The 19,029-nt window shown below is 38.6% G+C and overlaps 2 protein-coding genes across 11 annotated transcripts; both read right to left on the bottom strand.

Annotated features, from left to right (window-relative positions):
* Positions 1–2,105: 2,105 nt before the first annotated feature.
* LOC114924879 (transposon Tf2-1 polyprotein) lies at positions 2,106–11,952 on the bottom strand. 10 transcript variants are annotated; one of them, XR_011868958.1, is made up of 7 exons: positions 11,733–11,952; positions 11,587–11,641; positions 11,370–11,498; positions 4,220–9,894; positions 4,074–4,128; positions 3,857–3,985; positions 2,106–2,381 (listed from the first exon to the last, which is right to left on the bottom strand). XR_011868958.1 is itself a non-coding variant. In XM_072209883.1 (5 exons), the coding sequence occupies exons 4-5, from the start codon at positions 9,161–9,163 to the stop codon at positions 2,356–2,358; spliced, it is 4,506 nt and encodes a 1,501-aa protein (XP_072065984.1). In that variant the 5' UTR covers positions 9,164–9,894; positions 11,370–11,498; positions 11,587–11,641; positions 11,733–11,952; the 3' UTR covers positions 2,106–2,355. The 10 variants fall into 10 exon arrangements, 4 of the variants coding, with proteins under 4 accessions (XP_072065984.1, XP_072065985.1, XP_072065986.1 ...); XR_011868955.1 differs by having other exon boundaries at positions 4,684–9,894; XR_011868959.1 differs by having other exon boundaries at positions 4,220–9,170.
* A 5,868-nt stretch (positions 11,953–17,820) lies between these two features.
* Positions 17,821–18,504, bottom strand: LOC112730642 (uncharacterized). The gene has a single exon (XM_025780709.1). It carries the CDS (start codon positions 18,502–18,504, stop codon positions 17,821–17,823), a length of 684 nt encoding a protein of 227 aa, XP_025636494.1.
* Between the last annotated feature and the right edge of the window lie 525 nt (positions 18,505–19,029).

The raw sequence follows: 19,029 nt of genomic DNA, 5'->3' as shown, positions 1-19,029 counted from the left end.
AATTATTTCATTAGCCAAAATCAGTGATATTAGTGGTAGAAGAACATTGTTACTAAAAAAAATATTCTTTTAATATTTTTTTTGAAATTACACAATATACATTCACTCACACATTATTATTACTACAGATTCTATTTTTCTCACAAATAACTCGAATATATATGCAACTCCTAGTGAGAATTTCAAAGTCTCAATTGCTTATCTTAACTTAAAAAGAAATAATAAAATAGATATTCAATAATTGTTTATCAATTTAATAAGTCGCCTCAATAAATATTTTATTTTATTATTTTTACCAAAAATAATAAAATAAACTAAAATTATTTTTTTTTCTTTTACATATATTAAATGAATAGATTTTATTTACATAGTGAGAAAGTCAATTATAGTAACTAATTTGTCGATGTATGCTTTTTTTTTAGATAAACTCGACCCAAAATTAGGAGAGATGATTATTTAATTTGTGAATTATCTTCTTTAACAATGTCATCAAGAATAAATACAAATTAAATAAAATACATATTACACTAAAATAATTTAAAAAACAAATAACCAAAATATAAACAGACCTTTAAACAAATAAACGATAAATAAAATTATATGACAAAATACGAATAAGTCTTTTTAGCAATTTAAATATTATGTTTGTCTTATTTTAATTTTTTCTTAAATAATTTTACCATACTAATCACTTATATCATTCTAATTTTACATACTCACCTCATTCATTCCATCTTCATTATCATGCACTTATATTTGTAAGATCTACTTCATTCAATAATTATTGTTTGTTTATAATCACACACTTCTATTTTTTTTCTTATCTTAAAATTACTAATATTCTTATACTAAGATCCTAATATTTTGCACTAAATATTTTATTTTATAAATTTTATTTCTTAAATTCTATTACTCTCAAGACGTATTTTTTTTTTTTCATTTAGCTACTTTACTAAATTAGACCAATTTTTTTTGTCATTTACAAAAAAAATATATTTATAAGTTAATTTTTATTATATTTTAAAATCATATTTAGTGATTGTTTTGTTAATAATATAATTCAATCTTTGGAGTATCGACACCAAACTAAATATGTGGCAATTAAGAGGACCAACTATGCTACATCTTTATCTAATCTTTCTCTTCTTTCGATGTTAATTTGATCACGCAGTGGGCAATAGTTTGATTAAACACAAGCAAACAAACACAACTTGGATTCCATCCTATACATGGCCCTCGAAAGAAACGAAATTTCTTACTTCTTGTTAATAAAAATTACAATGTTCTTTTTTTTGGCCAATAAATTTTTTTAGTAAAAATTAAAGTATTAATTTTATACCTATAATAATAGTTTTATCATTAAACTTTTTAATAAAATTATTCTTCATAAAACACTTTATCGAAAATTTTTAAAGTAACCACAAATAATAAAATTATTATAACTAAAAACATGTATTTTACATGGTCAGTAAAACATATCTCATTAACTTTCTTCATTCTTGTTAATCTGAATTTATTGTATTTCTTCGTTTTTACTATACTCCATTAATTTACAAATGTATTAACATACTGCTAACTATTATTAATATCAGGCACTTTATTTCAATTTTTTTTTTATATTTTTATTATGTCAAATAATTCAAATAATAATAAAGAATAATCTATGCTATATATATATATATATATAATCTCTTAATATTTTGTTACATCCAATTTTCAAACCGAATTTTAATATGAATCCCGCTAAGGAGCCAATGGAGTATTTGTACAAGGTATACAATGAATTATTTATTTGATCTAATATGAGTTAAAAATGAACATCCGGAATAAAATACTACTAATTTCTCAAATACAATACACCCACCATATGTAACACCCTACCACACAAAGCTTTACGCTTAAGTCGTAAAACAGAGGTGATGTGGTATTACGACCTCTAAAATAAAATAGGTACATATAATAGCAGAAGAGTTATAATATGCTAGGAGCCTTGAAGGATAGGGGAAATAAAAAATCGCAAGATAAAAGCGCAACGCTCAAGGAACGAGTTAACTTGCATGCTAAGAAAACTGTAACTGTCAAACATAAGATAACAGAAGTAGGAATAGAGTGCCAAAGATACAAAATAACAAGCTCCTAACTCAGCCTGCGAAGTCAAGACTGGCCGGAGAATATTTACACATATATACATACATATCCAAAACCCAAAAGTACATACACACAATCCTGCCTCTCCATAAACTTCTAAGAGGATCAAAAAGGACAAGTTATGCGGAGAGAAAGCTAAGTACATATATATACATCACTGTACAACAACACTATCAAGTAACCCCTCCGCTTTAAGAGTCCAGACGCCTAACGAGATGGCTCCCGACCTGCATCTGAAAAACAACAACATAGTATGGAATGAGAACCGGAGGTTCTCAGTATGGTAAAGGTGCCACACACATAATATATAAGGTCCTGGGAATGCCAGAGGCAATCCTAGAACGTCGACACTCAGATTGTAGAGCTTAAAGTATTAAACAGAAGCCATAAAAGGTGGTTTCCTAAAAATATTTAATCCTAACTTAACTTAACCTTAAATCTAAGTCCTATACTGCCATTCCTCCATACCTCCAACTCCATCATGCATTTTCACGGACAAATAGACAGATAAAGGCAAACACAAGAAGGTTACAACTACTGCAGGTAACAAATACACATTTAGCATGGAAAATACAGATAGGCACACCCAATTAGAGCACAAGCAAGTAATTCAAGTAATATGCATATGATGCATGCCTGTCCTATCGCTGATGAGGCTCATCTGTCGGTTATCCAGCCAACCCGACAAGTCTGAATTGTCCTTAGACTGTCCCCCGACGTGCATCCACAAGAGTCTATGCATAGATTTTTCTCAAATAATCAATATTGCTCAATGGGGGTAACATTCCCGGGAATTTATATAGTGCCCGGTCACACTTACGTCGTAGGGTCAACAGAGTATCGAGTTTTCAACCTGGTACACGTGGTGGCAAGCCACGGCACTTAATCCAGGGAATCTCGTATCTCAGATTATTCAAATTCATAAGCCATATAAATAATTCAATTAAAATTCATCAACACCCACATCATTCTCAATCACATCTCATTCATCATTATATGTCAATCATATTCAATCATTATCCTTCATTATCACACCTCTCATTCCGTCCATCAATAGTTCCAATTCAAAACATAATTCATTCTTTTCCAAATGAACTAAACTTAAAACATGCTCATTTTCTTAATAACTCAAAATCAAACCATATAACCTTTAAATCTAAATCTTTTTAAATAATCATATAAACAAAATCTCTAATTTTTATAAAATTTCGGCAGTATCTCCTCTAAAACTCGGACTTTGCCACCCTGTTTGGGTCCAAACCTGTATTCTTTTTAATTCAACATACCCTTTCTCATCATCATAACAACCACCACAATAAATCTACCTCAAATCAACAATTAAACTCATACAATATTCAAATCCAACAACCAAAATTCAACTAAGGATCATAGTTCACAAATCCTAGGCTTTTAACACAAAATACCTCATTATCACAACAACCTCCACAATAGTTATACCTCAAATCAATAATTTACCAAATCATTAGTTAATCAACAATAACATTCAACCATAATTCTCTCCAAATTAACATAACAACATTCACCATCCAAAATTAAAAACTAATTATCCAATAAACTTCAACCAAATATATTCATCGACAAATTACTAAATATTAAATATACATCTGCATTCCAACTTATCCTATGGTCATCTAGCCTAAGTTTTCACAGAACATTATATATTAAATGTAAGAAACCTAAACCATACCTTAGCCGATTTCCACGTAACGACCAAAGCTATTTATTCAAAACCAAAACAGCCCCTCAAAACTCAACTAATCCGCTTCCTCCAAGTTCCAATATTCACAATTTCAAGCTCCAATTATTTATTTTCAACCTAATACACATTCATAATACATATATACCCAATTTAATACTCAAAGCTCAAATTTAATGAAATTAAAATAGAATTATCGTATCCTCACCTTACCCAAGCTTCACATAAGCAAGAGTGAACGTTTCTCTCAAGCTAATTGGATCCTAAAACATCAGAAATCAAAGAAATTCAACATTCCCACTTAAAATTCGAAAATTGGGAGAAAAGAGGGCTGAGAGTGATTAAACAAGTTACCAGTGAAATTGTTCCGGTAGAAATGTAGAGCTCGACGTGGTGAACGCGTGGCCGCAAACGGTGCGGCGATCGGAGCTCGAACGGAGGAGTTATGGGATTTGGAAAGTAACGTGAGGGTTACGGGATTTTTTCTCGTTCTTCCCTCCCCTGGAAGCTGAAAGCTTCGTTTCTGTTGGAATGAAGGGGATGAAGGGCTTGGGTTCATTTAAAAGGGCTGGTCCGGTTGAACCGACAGCCCGGTTCGGGTCCGGTTCAACCGGTTCGGTCCTTTTGGTCCAATCTTGGACCGTTTTCTTCAAAATTAGTGTCAAAATTCTCGTTTCGATGAGCTCTACCCTATTTTGATATAATATTTGCATTTCTAATCCTCCTTATTAAAAACTAATTTATTAACTAATTTAACCGGGGTTTACATCCTACCCACCTAATAAAGAATTTTGCCCTCAAAATTCAAATCTAGTTACCTGAAAAGAGATGTGGATAGTCTTTTCGCATATCTGATTCGAGTTCCCAGGTATGTTCCTCAATACCAGCTCGACTCCAAGCTACTTTTACCAATGATACTTCCTTTCCGCGTAATCGTTTAATATTAGTATCATCAATTCTCACTGGAATTACTGGAAGTGTTAGATCTTCTCTCACTTGGATTGGTTCTGGTTCTAGAACATGACTTGCATCAGGAGTATACTTCCGAAGCTGTGATACATGAAATACATCGTGCAAATTCGAAAGATACGGCGGTAAGGCAATTCTATAAGCCACTGGTCCAATTCTCTTCAGAATCTCAAATGGTCCAATATAACGAGGATTCAGTTTCTTGGTCTTAATAGCTCTTCCCACTCCAGTGGTCGGTGTAACTTTCAGAAAGACATGTTCTCCTTCTTCGAATTCCAAAGGCTTTCGCCTCTGATCAGCATAGCTCTTCTGGCGGCTCTGGGCTATAAGCATTCGACTACGAATCTTCTTTATCTGTTCAGTCGTTTCGGCTATCATCTCAGGCCCTAATAAACTCTTTTCTCCAGTTTCATACCAACACAACGGAGACTGACATTTCTTGCCATACAGAGCCTCATATGGAGCCATTCCGATGCTCGCATGATAGCTATTATTATAAGCAAACTCTACTAATGGCATATACCGGTCCCAGCTTACCGGCTGGTCCAAAACACAAGCCCTTAGCATATCCTCCAAGGTCTGAATAGTTCTTTCTGACTGACCATCTGTCTGAGGGTGATACGCAGTACTCAAGCTTAACTGAGTCCCAAATGCATGCTGAAAAGCTCCCCAGAACCTTGATGTGAAACGAGGATCTCTGTCAGATATGATAGTAGAAGGCACACCATGCAACCTGACAATCTCTTTGATATACATTCGAGCCAATTCCTCCATTGTGCAACTTATTCGGATAGGAAGAAAGTGAGCTGATTTCGTCAATCGATCTACAACCACCCAAATAGCGTCATAACTTGATCGGGTTCTAGGCAACCCTATCACAAAATCCATTGCGATACTCTCCCATTTCCATTGTGGAATCTCTAAAGGCTGAAGGGTCCCTGATGGTCTCTGATGCTCAATCTTAACCTTCTGACACGTTAAACATTTAGATACATGCAATGCCACATCATTCTTCATACCTGGCCACCAGAACATCGCTTTCAGATCCTGATACATTTTAGTGCTCCCTGGGTGAATTGAAAACCCGCTCTTATGAGCTTCCTTCAAGATACTTTGTCGCAGGTCTCCAACATCAGGCACAATAATCCGGTTCTTGAACCTCCATAAACCATCCTGACCTTTTGACACTCTCCACTGTTTTCCCTGTTCAACTGCTGGTAATACCTTATGTAATGCTTCACTATCTCGATGAGCCTTCAGAAGTTCTGATTTAAAATCACTTGAAATCTGTAACTGACTCAAACACAAAATTCCAGATTCTTCTCTAACTCCCAAATTCAAACCTTGAAATGCCTTCAGTAACTCTTCCTCCCGTAGCATCATCCAAGCTGCATATAAAGACTTCCGACTCAAAGCGTCCGCCACAACGTTCGCTTTTCCTGGATGATAATTCAATTCAAAATCATAATCTTTCAGAAGCTCCATCCACCTCCTCTGACGCATATTCAACTCTTTCTGCTCAAAAAGATACTTCAAACTCTTATGGTCTGAGAAAACATGAAACTTAACGCCATAGAGGTAGTGCCTCCAAATCTTTAAAGCAAACACAACAGCAGCAAGCTCCAAATCATGTGTTGGATAGTTCATTTCATGCGGCCTTAATTGCCGTGAGGCGTATGCTACAACATTCTGGTGCTGCATCAGAACACACCCCAACCCTTTCAGAGATGCATCACAATACACTTCAAACGGTTCACTTGGTTCAGGTAATACCAATACAGGTGCAGTAGTCAACTTGTGCTTCAATGCCTGGAAACTCTCTTCACATTCCAGAGTCCAGATAAAAGGTGTGTCCTTCCTAGTCAACTTAGTTAAAGGTAAGGCGAGCTGTGAAAATCCCTTAATGAATCTGCGATAATACCCCGCCAAACCTAAGAAACTCCTGATCTCTGTCACTGAAGTTGGTCGCTCCCAATTCATCACTGCTTCCACCTTAGCAGGATCCACAGCTATCCCCTGCTTACTCACCACGTGGCCGAGAAACTTCACTTCACTCTTCCAGAACTCACATTTAGATAGCTTAGCATATAACTTCCTGTCTCTCAGAATTTGCAGCACAGTTCGCAAATGATCAGCATGTTCCTCTTCAGTCTTAGAATAAACAAGAATGTCATCAATGAAGACAATAACAAACTTGTCCAGATACGGTCGAAAAATCCTGTTCATATAATCCATAAATACTGCCGGGGCATTAGTTAACCCGAAAGACATCACTGTATACTCATAATGACCATAACGGGTTCTGAAAGCAGTTTTCAGAATATCCTCGTCTCTAACCCTTATCTGATGATATCCGGATCGCAGGTCAATCTTAGAAAACACACTGGCACCCTGTAGCTGATCCATTAGATCATCGATTCTAGGCAACGGATATTTATTCTTCACAGTGATCTTATTCAATTGCCGATAATCGACACACAGCCGCATACTCCCATCCTTCTTCTTTACCAGTAACACTGGCGCTCCCCACGGAGAAACACTTGGTCGGATAAAATGCTTACCCAACAGATCTTCCAGCTGAGCTTTCAGTTCAGCCATTTCTAAAGGCGACATCCTATAAGGAGTAATTGAAATTGGACCGGATCCAGGTACCAACTCAATTGCAAATTCAACCTCTCGGTTAGGTGGGAATTCATTAATATCATCCGGAAACACATCTGGAAATTCACATACAACCAAAATTTGCTCTAAACTCTGATCATCACCTGATACTCCCGCAGTTAATAACATAATACCCTGACATTCGGTTCCAGAACAGTTTACTATCATAGAGTTCAAATAGTAACTATTCACCACAACCGGTGCTTCTGACCCTTCTTGCATAAACTGTACTGACTTCTCAGAACAATCAAGCAAAACATGATTCTTGGATAACCAATCCAATCCCAAAATGAGATCAAGACCAGTCATAGGCAAACAAATCAAATCATGCACAAATTCACGCTGTTGTACTCGAAAGGGAACTTGTGGACATTCTATCCTAGTCACCATAGCTTCATGAGTAGCATTATATACTTTCAAATCATAACCTAAGACCACCATTCTCAATCTTAATTCATGGGCCTTTTCAAATGCAATAAATGAATGACTTGCTCCTGAATCAAATAAAGCATTTAAGATTTTACCAGCCATTTCACAATTACCTCTAATAAGTGTCTCAGATCCCTCAGCACCAATGGTAGAAGTAGTGTATACTCTCCCCGGCTGTTGCACCCTACCAGTCTCATACTTCTTCTTCTCAGGGCAATTACTGGCTATATGCCCGGGATGTCCACAGGAATAGCACACTCCAAGTCCTAATCTACACGGAACTCCAGGATGATATTTTCCACACTTCTGACAATTCAGATCCTGCTGTGGCTGCTTCCCAAACCTTTTTCCTTGATTAGCAGTAATATTCGGCCTTCTATAATTACCCTGACCCTGAGTCTGCTGCGGAACAAAGCCTCCACGCTTGAAATTCCTACCTCTCGGAGCAAAGTTCCTCCCTGAAGGCCTCTGAAAAGGCATCCTCAAACTCCCTTTCTCTGCTGCCGCCTTCCTCACACAATCCTCAGCCACCCTACTCTTATTCACCAATTCAGAAAATACCCTGATCTCCATTGGGGCAACGAAGCTCAGAATATCGCTCCGAAGACCTCCCTCATATTTAATACACTTCCATTCAGCAAAATCTTCAGGCGCACCTTGACAGATACGAGAAAAGCGACATAACTCCTCAAATTTGCTAGTATACTCAGCAATAGTCATCTGTCCCTGCTTTAACTGCATTAATTCAAGTTCCTTGGCATTTCTGGCTGAATTAGGAAAATATTTCTTATAGAACTCTATCCGGAAAACCTCCCAAGGAATCGCAGCACCATCAGGCTGCAGGATACGTCGTGTTCCCTGCCACCAATACTGAGCTTCACCTTGCAACTGATAAGTCCCAAATTCAACCCATTGCTCTTCAGGAACCTGTTGTGCCTGTAACGCCCTTTCCATAGCCTGAATCCAATTATCTGCATCAGTTGGATTTGAGGTTCCCCTAAAAGTCGGAGGGCGAACTTTCAGAAATGTAGCAAGTGTCATAGGACCGTCCTCATCATTATTGTTCCCATGATTACCCTGATTTATCTGATTACCCAGTGCCTCAGCTGTTGCCTGCATAGCTGCAGCCATATTTCCCAAGGCAGCCATAAAGTCTACTGGATCAGTCCCTGTGGGTACAGGAGTAACGGTGCCTGTCCTACCTCTACCTCGCCCGCGACCGCGTCCGCGAGTCGACATCTGGTCCCTATACACACCAAACAAGTGATATTAAGTTGATCAGTCTCAATATCGCAGGTCTAATGCTTTAAGTTCCAAATGCATGCTCACAAACGTTTATGCCATATATATCAATCAGATATCCTAATAGCACATAAACACATATACAGAGAATGCACAGAAGCACAATCAGTCCGTCTTTCAGGCTCTATAGGAACGAACTGCTCTGATACCATTAATGTAACACCCTACCACACAAAGCTTTACGCTTAAGTCGTAAAACAGAGGTGATGTGGTATTACGACCTCTAAAATAAAATAGGTACATATAATAGCAGAAGAGTTATAATATGCTAGGAGCCTTGAAGGATAGGGGAAATAAAAAATCGCAAGATAAAAGCGCAACGCTCAAGGAACGAGTTAACTTGCATGCTAAGAAAACTGTAACTGTCAAACATAAGATAACAGAAGTAGGAATAGAGTGCCAAAGATACAAAATAACAAGCTCCTAACTCAGCCTGCGAAGTCAAGACTGGCCGGAGAATATTTACACATATATACATACATATCCAAAACCCAAAAGTACATACACACAATCCTGCCTCTCCATAAACTTCTAAGAGGATCAAAAAGGACAAGTTATGCGGAGAGAAAGCTAAGTACATATATATACATCACTGTACAACAACACTATCAAGTAACCCCTCCGCTTTAAGAGTCCAGACGCCTAACGAGATGGCTCCCGACCTGCATCTGAAAAACAACAACATAGTATGGAATGAGAACCGGAGGTTCTCAGTATGGTAAAGGTGCCACACACATAATATATAAGGTCCTGGGAATGCCAGAGGCAATCCTAGAACGTCGACACTCAGATTGTAGAGCTTAAAGTATTAAACAGAAGCCATAAAAGGTGGTTTCCTAAAAATATTTAATCCTAACTTAACTTAACCTTAAATCTAAGTCCTATACTGCCATTCCTCCATACCTCCAACTCCATCATGCATTTTCACGGACAAATAGACAGATAAAGGCAAACACAAGAAGGTTACAACTACTGCAGGTAACAAATACACATTTAGCATGGAAAATACAGATAGGCACACCCAATTAGAGCACAAGCAAGTAATTCAAGTAATATGCATATGATGCATGCCTGTCCTATCGCTGATGAGGCTCATCTGTCGGTTATCCAGCCAACCCGACAAGTCTGAATTGTCCTTAGACTGTCCCCCGACGTGCATCCCCAAGAGTCTATGCATAGATTTTTCTCAAATAATCAATATTGCTCAATGGGGGTAACATTCCCGGGAATTTATATAGTGCCCGGTCACACTTACGTCGTAGGGTCAACAGAGTATCGAGTTTTCAACCTGGTACACGTGGTGGCAAGCCACGGCACTTAATCCAGGGAATCTCGTATCTCAGATTATTCAAATTCATAAGCCATATAAATAATTCAATTAAAATTCATCAACACCCACATCATTCTCAATCACATCTCATTCATCATTATATGTCAATCATATTCAATCATTATCCTTCATTATCACACCTCTCATTCCGTCCATCAATAGTTCCAATTCAAAACATAATTCATTCTTTTCCAAATGAACTAAACTTAAAACATGCTCATTTTCTTAATAACTCAAAATCAAACCATATAACCTTTAAATCTAAATCTTTTTAAATAATCATATAAACAAAATCTCTAATTTTTATAAAATTTCGGCAGTATCTCCTCTAAAACTCGGACTTTGCCACCCTGTTTGGGTCCAAACCTGTATTCTTTTCAATTCAACATACCCTTTCTCATCATCATAACAACCACCACAATAAATCTACCTCAAATCAACAATTAAACTCATACAATATTCAAATCCAACAACCAAAATTCAACTAAGGATCATAGTTCACAAATCCTAGGCTTTTAACACAAAATACCTCATTATCACAACAACCTCCACAATAGTTATACCTCAAATCAATAATTTACCAAATCATTAGTTAATCAACAATAACATTCAACCATAATTCTCTCCAAATTAACATAACAACATTCACCATCCAAAATTAAAAACTAATTATCCAATAAACTTCAACCAAATATATTCATCGACAAATTACTAAATATTAAATATACATCTGCATTCCAACTTATCCTATGGTCATCTAGCCTAAGTTTTCACAGAACATTATATATTAAATGTAAGAAACCTAAACCATACCTTAGCCGATTTCCACGTAACGACCAAAGCTATTTATTCAAAACCAAAACAGCCCCTCAAAACTCAACTAATCCGCTTCCTCCAAGTTCCAATATTCACAATTTCAAGCTCCAATTATTTATTTTCAACCTAATACACATTCATAATACATATATACCCAATTTAATACTCAAAGCTCAAATTTAATGAAATTAAAATAGAATTATCGTATCCTCACCTTACCCAAGCTTCACATAAGCAAGAGTGAACGTTTCTCTCAAGCTAATTGGATCCTAAAACATCAGAAATCAAAGAAATTCAACATTCCCACTTAAAATTCGAAAATTGGGAGAAAAGAGGGCTGAGAGTGATTAAACAAGTTACCAGTGAAATTGTTCCGGTAGAAATGTAGAGCTCGACGTGGTGAACGCGTGGCCGCAAACGGTGCGGCGATCGGAGCTCGAACGGAGGAGTTATGGGATTTGGAAAGTAACGTGAGGGTTACGGGATTTTTTCTCGTTCTTCCCTCCCCTGGAAGCTGAAAGCTTCGTTTCTGTTGGAATGAAGGGGATGAAGGGTTTGGGTTCATTTAAAAGGGCTGGTCCGGTTGAACCGACAGCCCGGTTCGGGTCCGGTTCAACCGGTTCGGTCCTTTTGGTCCAATCTTGGACCGTTTTCTTCAAAATTAGTGTCAAAATTCTCGTTTCGATGAGCTCTACCCTATTTTGATATAATATTTGCATTTCTAATCCTCCTTATTAAAAACTAATTTATTAACTAATTTAACCGGGGTTTACACCATACTATTCAGAATAACCATCCGGATACCAGGGATAATAAATATATGCTATCCTACTGAATCGAACATTTCTAAACCCTATTGTACACATTGTACAGATACTCCATTGACTCGCTATACTTCTTCTTTTAATATTATTAGCACCTATCTATTGTATACATCCTTCCTTTAAAGCCATCCACCATATTCAATGTAAAAAAAACATAATAAATGTAAAAAAAATTAAATCTTAAAATTTATTCCTTATTAATTTACATAATTTTAATACTTTAAAGTTACCAAAGTAAAGTTTAATATTTTAGTAGCTACTATTATATTAAAAGTCATAAAAAAAATAGTATACAATGAGTATATATTACTATATCGCTAATAAAAAAAACTAAAAAAAAAAGAAAAGAAAGAGTTGTTGTCGCTGATAAAAATAACAATTACTAGCTAAAATAGGCTATCCTATTGGTAGAAGAACAACGTTAATAAGAAAAAGAGATAATTCTTTTAGTGTTGTAAAATAAATATATAAAAAAATAAATATAAAATAAAAAATATAAATAAATAAATAATTTTAATATTAATATTTAATAATATTAATATATCAATATAACTGAAATTATTTATATATATTTACAATATTATATAAGTGTTGTAGTATGCATCAATATAAAAAAATGTTTTATATTGATCTTGTATGTATTATCAAAGACCTTATCTTCTATTTATATAAGTACCAATTTCACATTTTTAAATTTTATTAATTTAATTCATCTGAAAACTTAAACTTTTTTTAAAAAAAAAAAAAGCAAAACCGTCCAAATTATCAATAGATACTCATCTTTATTATAATATTTAATTATTTTATTTTAATGTTTTTAGACTTATACAACACATATTTTGATGGTAAATACTATAGTATTTAAGATATAGTATCTAACTTACTAAAAAAATAAAAAAATAAATTTTAATAAATTTTAAATATTTTATTTTTATTTTATATATTTTATTTTTTATTTATAAAAATAAATTAAATAATTTAAACACCACAATAAAAAAAAAACATCATAAAATCCACCTATCCTGATATCCACTCAAACGCTACTATTACACGGGTTCTATTTTTCTCTCAGAGAACTCGAATACGTGTGTGCACTGTGCAGCTCCAAATGAAACATGTAATGCTACCTGTTCCAAGGTATCAATAACTTATCTATATTTTAAAAAAAAAGGTTTGATAAAATAAATATTCAATGATTGTTTATCAGTTTGACAAGTCAGTCATATAAATGTCTTATTTTGTTGTCTATCTAAATAATGAAATACACTATTTTTTTTAAATAATTATATTAAGTGAATAGATTTTAGGATAAAGTATATTTTTTATTCTTAAAATTTGATACAAATTTTAAAAATATTTTTAAATTTTATTTTATTTTAATTTTATCTAAAAAAATTTTAATTTGCATTAAATATAATATCAACGGCAAAATATTTAAAAAATTTAAAACTAATCTAACAATAATACATGAAAATTATGTTTAATTTATTTGTGTTGAGAATTGTTCTTATAAAATTATTGTTGAATTAATCTTAAATTTTTTAAAAAATTAGCTGTCAGGAGTATATTTGATACAAATAAAAAATTTTTAAGACAAAATTAAAATAAAATAAAACTTAAAAATATTTTTAAAACTTTTATCAAATTTCAAAAATAAAAAATATACTTTATCCTACATTTTATTTACTAATTTCTCTATGTATGGTTCAGTGTTATAAAAAGTTAAGCCTTGAAGTTAAATCCTTACTAATTTACACAATTTTAATATTTTAAAGTCATTAAGATAAATTTTAATATTTTCTAACTGTTATTGTATTAAAAAATAATAAAAAATGAGTATATATTACTGTACAAAATGTCTCTGGTACGGGTTGTGAGATAGATCGGGGGTTTACGAGTCGAGACGGTTGCCGGATCGTCTAACTGGAACAACAGGGGGTGGTACTTACAAAGACACTCCGACGCTCAAGTTAGAATGGATCTAAAAGGTATAAGGTATAAGGTGAGTGGAATAAGTGGCGTACCTGAGGGAACCTGAGGCCCCCTTTATATAGGTGGAGGTAGCTTATCTTATCTTATCTTATTTGGTTAAGGTAAGGGAGATATTTGAATTTGGTTGTTGGTTATGGGATTGAGAGGGCCGATTTTGGGCATTTTAGAAGAAGAGGATGGGCTCGACCTATAGACTGGGTCGGGAGGCCATTCCGAGTGGGGACCTGGGGACCGGGTTCGTAACAGTTGCCCCCGCAGCGGGAGAGCGAGTGAGGTCGGTCTCCGTCGCTGGAGGTCTTTTTGCTCGCCGTTTGTGGCTCGATGCTTTCGTGGTTTCTGGAGGTTCTTGGTCTTGGGTAGTCGTTCCGAGGACCCGGCCGGTTACTCCCAGTGTCGTGTCGTGGAGGCCTACGTGTAGGTTTTTTTGTTTTTATTGGGCCGTCTTGTCATGTGTCCGTTGCGCTTCTCGAAGGGCAGTTTTCATTTTCCAATGTGTTTTAAATTGCATTGAACGCGAGGGGTCATTTCAGTCTTTTCGCTTTTGACCTTTACTTTTTGAAAACGTTTTAGTAGCTGTTCCATTTCCTTCTATTTCCCTCCTTTTGCCTTATATCTTCCTTTCGTCCTCCTTTCCTTCTTTCGCCTTTCTCTTTGAAGAAAGAATAAACCGCTACACATTTTGTTCTTTGGTATTTTTGCTTCCTTCTCTGGTTCGTGTTCCCATTCTGCGTCTTTCCTTCTACTCGCTCTAACTGAATTAGGTTGGTACTCCTCTTCTGTCTTTGTTTGTTTATTTGCTTTTGCTTCGCTTGCATGCGTTGGGGCTGTTTTTTTTATATCTGTATGATACTTTTGTTTCGGTTTCGGGGTAGTGGGTTTATTTTGGAGGGAATGAGCACCGCTGTGTTATAGGCATAGGATGTGGTGGATAGTAGTGTTTGGTCATTTTTTCTACTATTTTCCGCCCGTAGCTTTAGTAGGCTGACGGTGGTGCTCCCCCTTGTTTTAGGTATGTCTCAACAGAGATCTGAGGGTGTGGGTGCTCCAGTGGTTCCCGGCCAGAGGCGTTCCTTCCCTTTATTCCTGGGTGACTAGTGACGTTTGGGGAACGCCATCTCGGATGACGGAGGTGGATCTTCAGCGGCTCCGCGACCAGGGGGATGTTTGTGGGGATGGAGATGCCGAGCGCTAGTACGAGCTCCCCCTCCCCGGAGTCGACGAAAGGGTTTGCTATGTCAACCTCAATTCGCCGACCGTCCCAGACTGGATGTGGGTGTACGAGTCGATATTTACTCAGCTCGGCGTGCGGTTTCCCTTTTCACCCTTTGTTCAGCAGTTGTTGAGCCGGTATTCCGTGGAACCGTCTTAGGTACATCCGAATAGTTGGGCAGCGATACGTGCCTTCGAGCTTGTGTATGAGTACCTGGAGCTCCCGGCTTCAGTGAATGTTTTCCTCTTCCTCTTCTTATGCACCCTGTTTACCAAAGAGGAGAAGCATAAGAAGGGATATATGTCGTTTAGGGATAAGCCCCATCGACGTATATTCGGTTTATACGAGGATTCCTTTCACGGTTTCAAGGGAAAGTATTTCAAGGTGCGCCCTGCTTGGGGGCATCATCCTTTTCGGATGACGTTGGAGGGGAACGTCGGTTCCCGACGTACTGGAACTTTGGTGCTGGGCCGTGGTATCTGACAAAGGTTACTCTAGAGTTTTTGTCCCCGGAGGATTGGGATGTCGCTGGTGTCCTCTGGCATCTTTTCAGGGAGCGTCCTTTGTGTCCTAGGGACGTGATGGGGGACCCGGTTGCTTGTTGGACCTTTGTTGGTATGTGTTTTTGTTGTGCTTTTATTGTCAACCGTTTTGCCGAATTAGGTACTTATATTTCTTTCTTCCTTTTTCCAGTTGAGATGGCCGGTGGAATGACAAATTTGGCGAGATTGAAGACTGCCATGGACCGGAAGGAGGCATCTGCTGCCTCTCCTTCTACCCCCTCATCCCATCCTGCCAGGGGCTCTCAAGCTGTTTCTCAGGAACTAGCCTTGGCCGGGGCTGGGGGTGGTGGCCATGTTTCACCAGGCCCAGTGGCTTCAGCTCGGGATGAGGAGGTGGTCGTAGTTTCGGTCGCTGACACTTCCCGGAAGTGGAAGAGGCCGGAGGAGATTAGCAGTGAGAACTTGGAGGAGGAGGAGGACGTGGTGCCTTCCATGATGGACCGAAGATTTGATGCTCCGGCCTTCATCGACCAGTATTTGATGCCCGGCACCGAGGGGTTTTTTGATGATTATGACATGGTCTTCCAGGCGAAGTCGGTGTATCGTTCCCTCCTCCACTCTGTTGTCATAGTCCGGAAGGCCGAGTCTGTAATGGCCCAGGTAGGTCTCCTGGACAAGATGTTGCGCCAGTCCCAGATCGAGGTGGCCAAGATGAAGGAACAGCTTGATGTGTCTGAGATGGTGAGGGAGAAGGTCGTGAAGGTCTCCGAGGATGCCGGGGCCAAGCTGCTTCGTCTTTCCAAGGTCGAAACTTCGCTTTTGTCTCAGCTTGGGGGGGAGCAAAGGAGGGCCTTGGATGCCAAGTCTCAGGCTTCCGTGCTCCTTGCCGAGGTGGGCACCTTGAAGGCCGAGGCGGCCGCCTTGAAGGCCGAGGCTGAGGGACTGAAGAAGGAGAAGGCGAAGCTGTTGGCTTATGTGAAGGCTACAATCTCGGCTACTGAGGAGAAGATAAAGGCTCAGGCTCGGGTTCTTGCGCCATAAGCTGATGGGTCCATTATGGGGGCGTATAAGATCGTTCGGGATGGCCAGATCGTCGACCTCTAGTAAGGTTCTTTATGTTTTCTCTTTTAGTTGCATCTTATGCCGATTTAAGGACTTGTAATTTCTTGCTAGTGTTTTGGCCATGTGGCCGTGTTTTGTGACTTGGATGATTTATACTTTGTTTGTTGGATTTACGTTTTGGGCCGTTCGGACCGTTTGGTTTTTAAGCCGTTTGTTGATTCTGATATTTGTACGCTCTGTGGATTTGTGTTTAGGCCGTTCTGGCCTTTACCTTTTAAGCCGTTTTGTTTTGGCTTCATCATTTAGTCTTGAGTTTTTTCATGACTCGAGGTGCATGGGCCGTTTGGGGGGTGTGGCCGTCGTTAGGTCATTTTAATCATGTTTTGGGGCCTCAGGGGTGATCGGTCCCCGGCGGTGGCCGCACATTTCTTGCCGTTTTGGGGCGGCAGAAATAATAACATTTTAAGTTAGGAAGATAAGAGAGAGAGAGAGAGAGAGAGAGAGAGAGAGAGAGAGAGAGAGAGAGAGAGAGAGAGAGAGAGAGAGAGAGAGAGAGAGAAATTTTATGAAGACATTGGGCCTCATTAAAACCCTCCGACGTGGGCGGGAAAGAGTACCCGATAATCACATTTAAACAAATGAAGAAAAGACAGAAAGCAGATGGTTGAGAGGCTTTGGAGGCGTGCCTAAGTGTAGTACCATCGTAGGTTGGCAGCGTTCCAGGTTCTTGGTATCTCGGTGCCGTTAAGTCGTTCGAGTTTGTAGGCTCCTTTTCTGATTACTGCCTTGATTCTGTACGGGCCTTCCCAGTTGGGGGTGAGCTTCCCTTCTCCGGGGGTGGGGGTGCCAATGTCGTTTCATCCTAAGATAAGGTCATCGGGGCCGAATTCTCGTCGGATTACGCTGCGGTTGTACCTTAGGCCGATCCTTTGTTTTAGCGCTAGCTCTCGTAGGTGGGTTATGCTCCGGACCTCGTCCATAAAGTCTCGTTCTGCGTCCTCATCGTTGCTGCCAACAGTTCTTCTTGGACTGAAGTCCCCGACCTCTACAGGAATGATGGCTTCCAAGCCGTAGGTTAGCCAGAATGGGGTTTCTCCCGTAGAGGTCTGGGGGGTGGTTCGGTATGACCAGAGGACAGATCCCAGCTCGTCAGCCCAGAGTCCTTTGGCCTCGTCGAGCCGTTTTTTGAGGCCTTTTACTATTATCTTGTTGGCCGATTCCACTTGCCCGCTTGTTTGTGGGTGCTCTACTAAGCTGAAGTTGTGAGATATGTGAAGTCCTTCTAGAAATTCTCGGAATCGCTTGTCCATGAATTGTGTTCCGTTATCTGAGATTACGACCTTGGGATACCGAACCGGGTTACCACGTGTTTCCATAAGAACTTTCGGCATTGGGTTGCCGTAATGGAAGCTAAGGGTTCGGCTTCTATCCACTTGGGGTAGTAGTTGATGGCGACGATGATTTATCGGAGTTTTCCGGGAGCGATGGGAAAAAGGGCCGACGAGGTCGATGCCCCATGTCCCAAGGGATCGGTCTGCCATTATGGTATTGAGCTGGTGTGGGGTGGCTTGGTGGAAGTCAAAATGCATCTGGCATTTGTTACAACTTTTGATCAATTGTAGGGAGTCTTTGATGACAGAGGGCTAGAAGTATCCTGCTCGGATGACCTTCTGGGCTAGGGTTTTGCCTTCGATGTGGTGGCCGCAGCATCCTTCGTGAATCTCGCGGAGTATATAGTTCGTGTCGCCGGGTTCGATGTATTTGAGGAGGGGTTGTGAGAATCCTCGTTTGTAAAGATGTCCCGCTATTGTAGTATGGTTGATGGCTTCCCGTTTTAACCACTTCGCCTCTCTGGGATCCTCTGGCAACGCTCCATTTAGGAGGTATTGGAGGATGGGGGTTGTGAGATGGATCGATGGCTTGCGGGTCGAGGCGGTTGCCGGATCGTCTGATTGGAGCAATGAGGGGTGGTACCTGCAAAGACATTCCGACGCTCAAGTCAGAATGGATCTGAGAGGTATAAGGTGAGTGGGATGAGTGACGTACCTGAGGAAGCTTGAGACCCC

Source organism: Arachis hypogaea, chromosome 12 (assembly GCF_003086295.3).
Source record: "Arachis hypogaea cultivar Tifrunner chromosome 12, arahy.Tifrunner.gnm2.J5K5, whole genome shotgun sequence".
NCBI lineage: Eukaryota > Viridiplantae > Streptophyta > Magnoliopsida > Fabales > Fabaceae > Arachis > Arachis hypogaea.
This window is presented reverse-complemented; position numbering and strand designations above follow the sequence as displayed.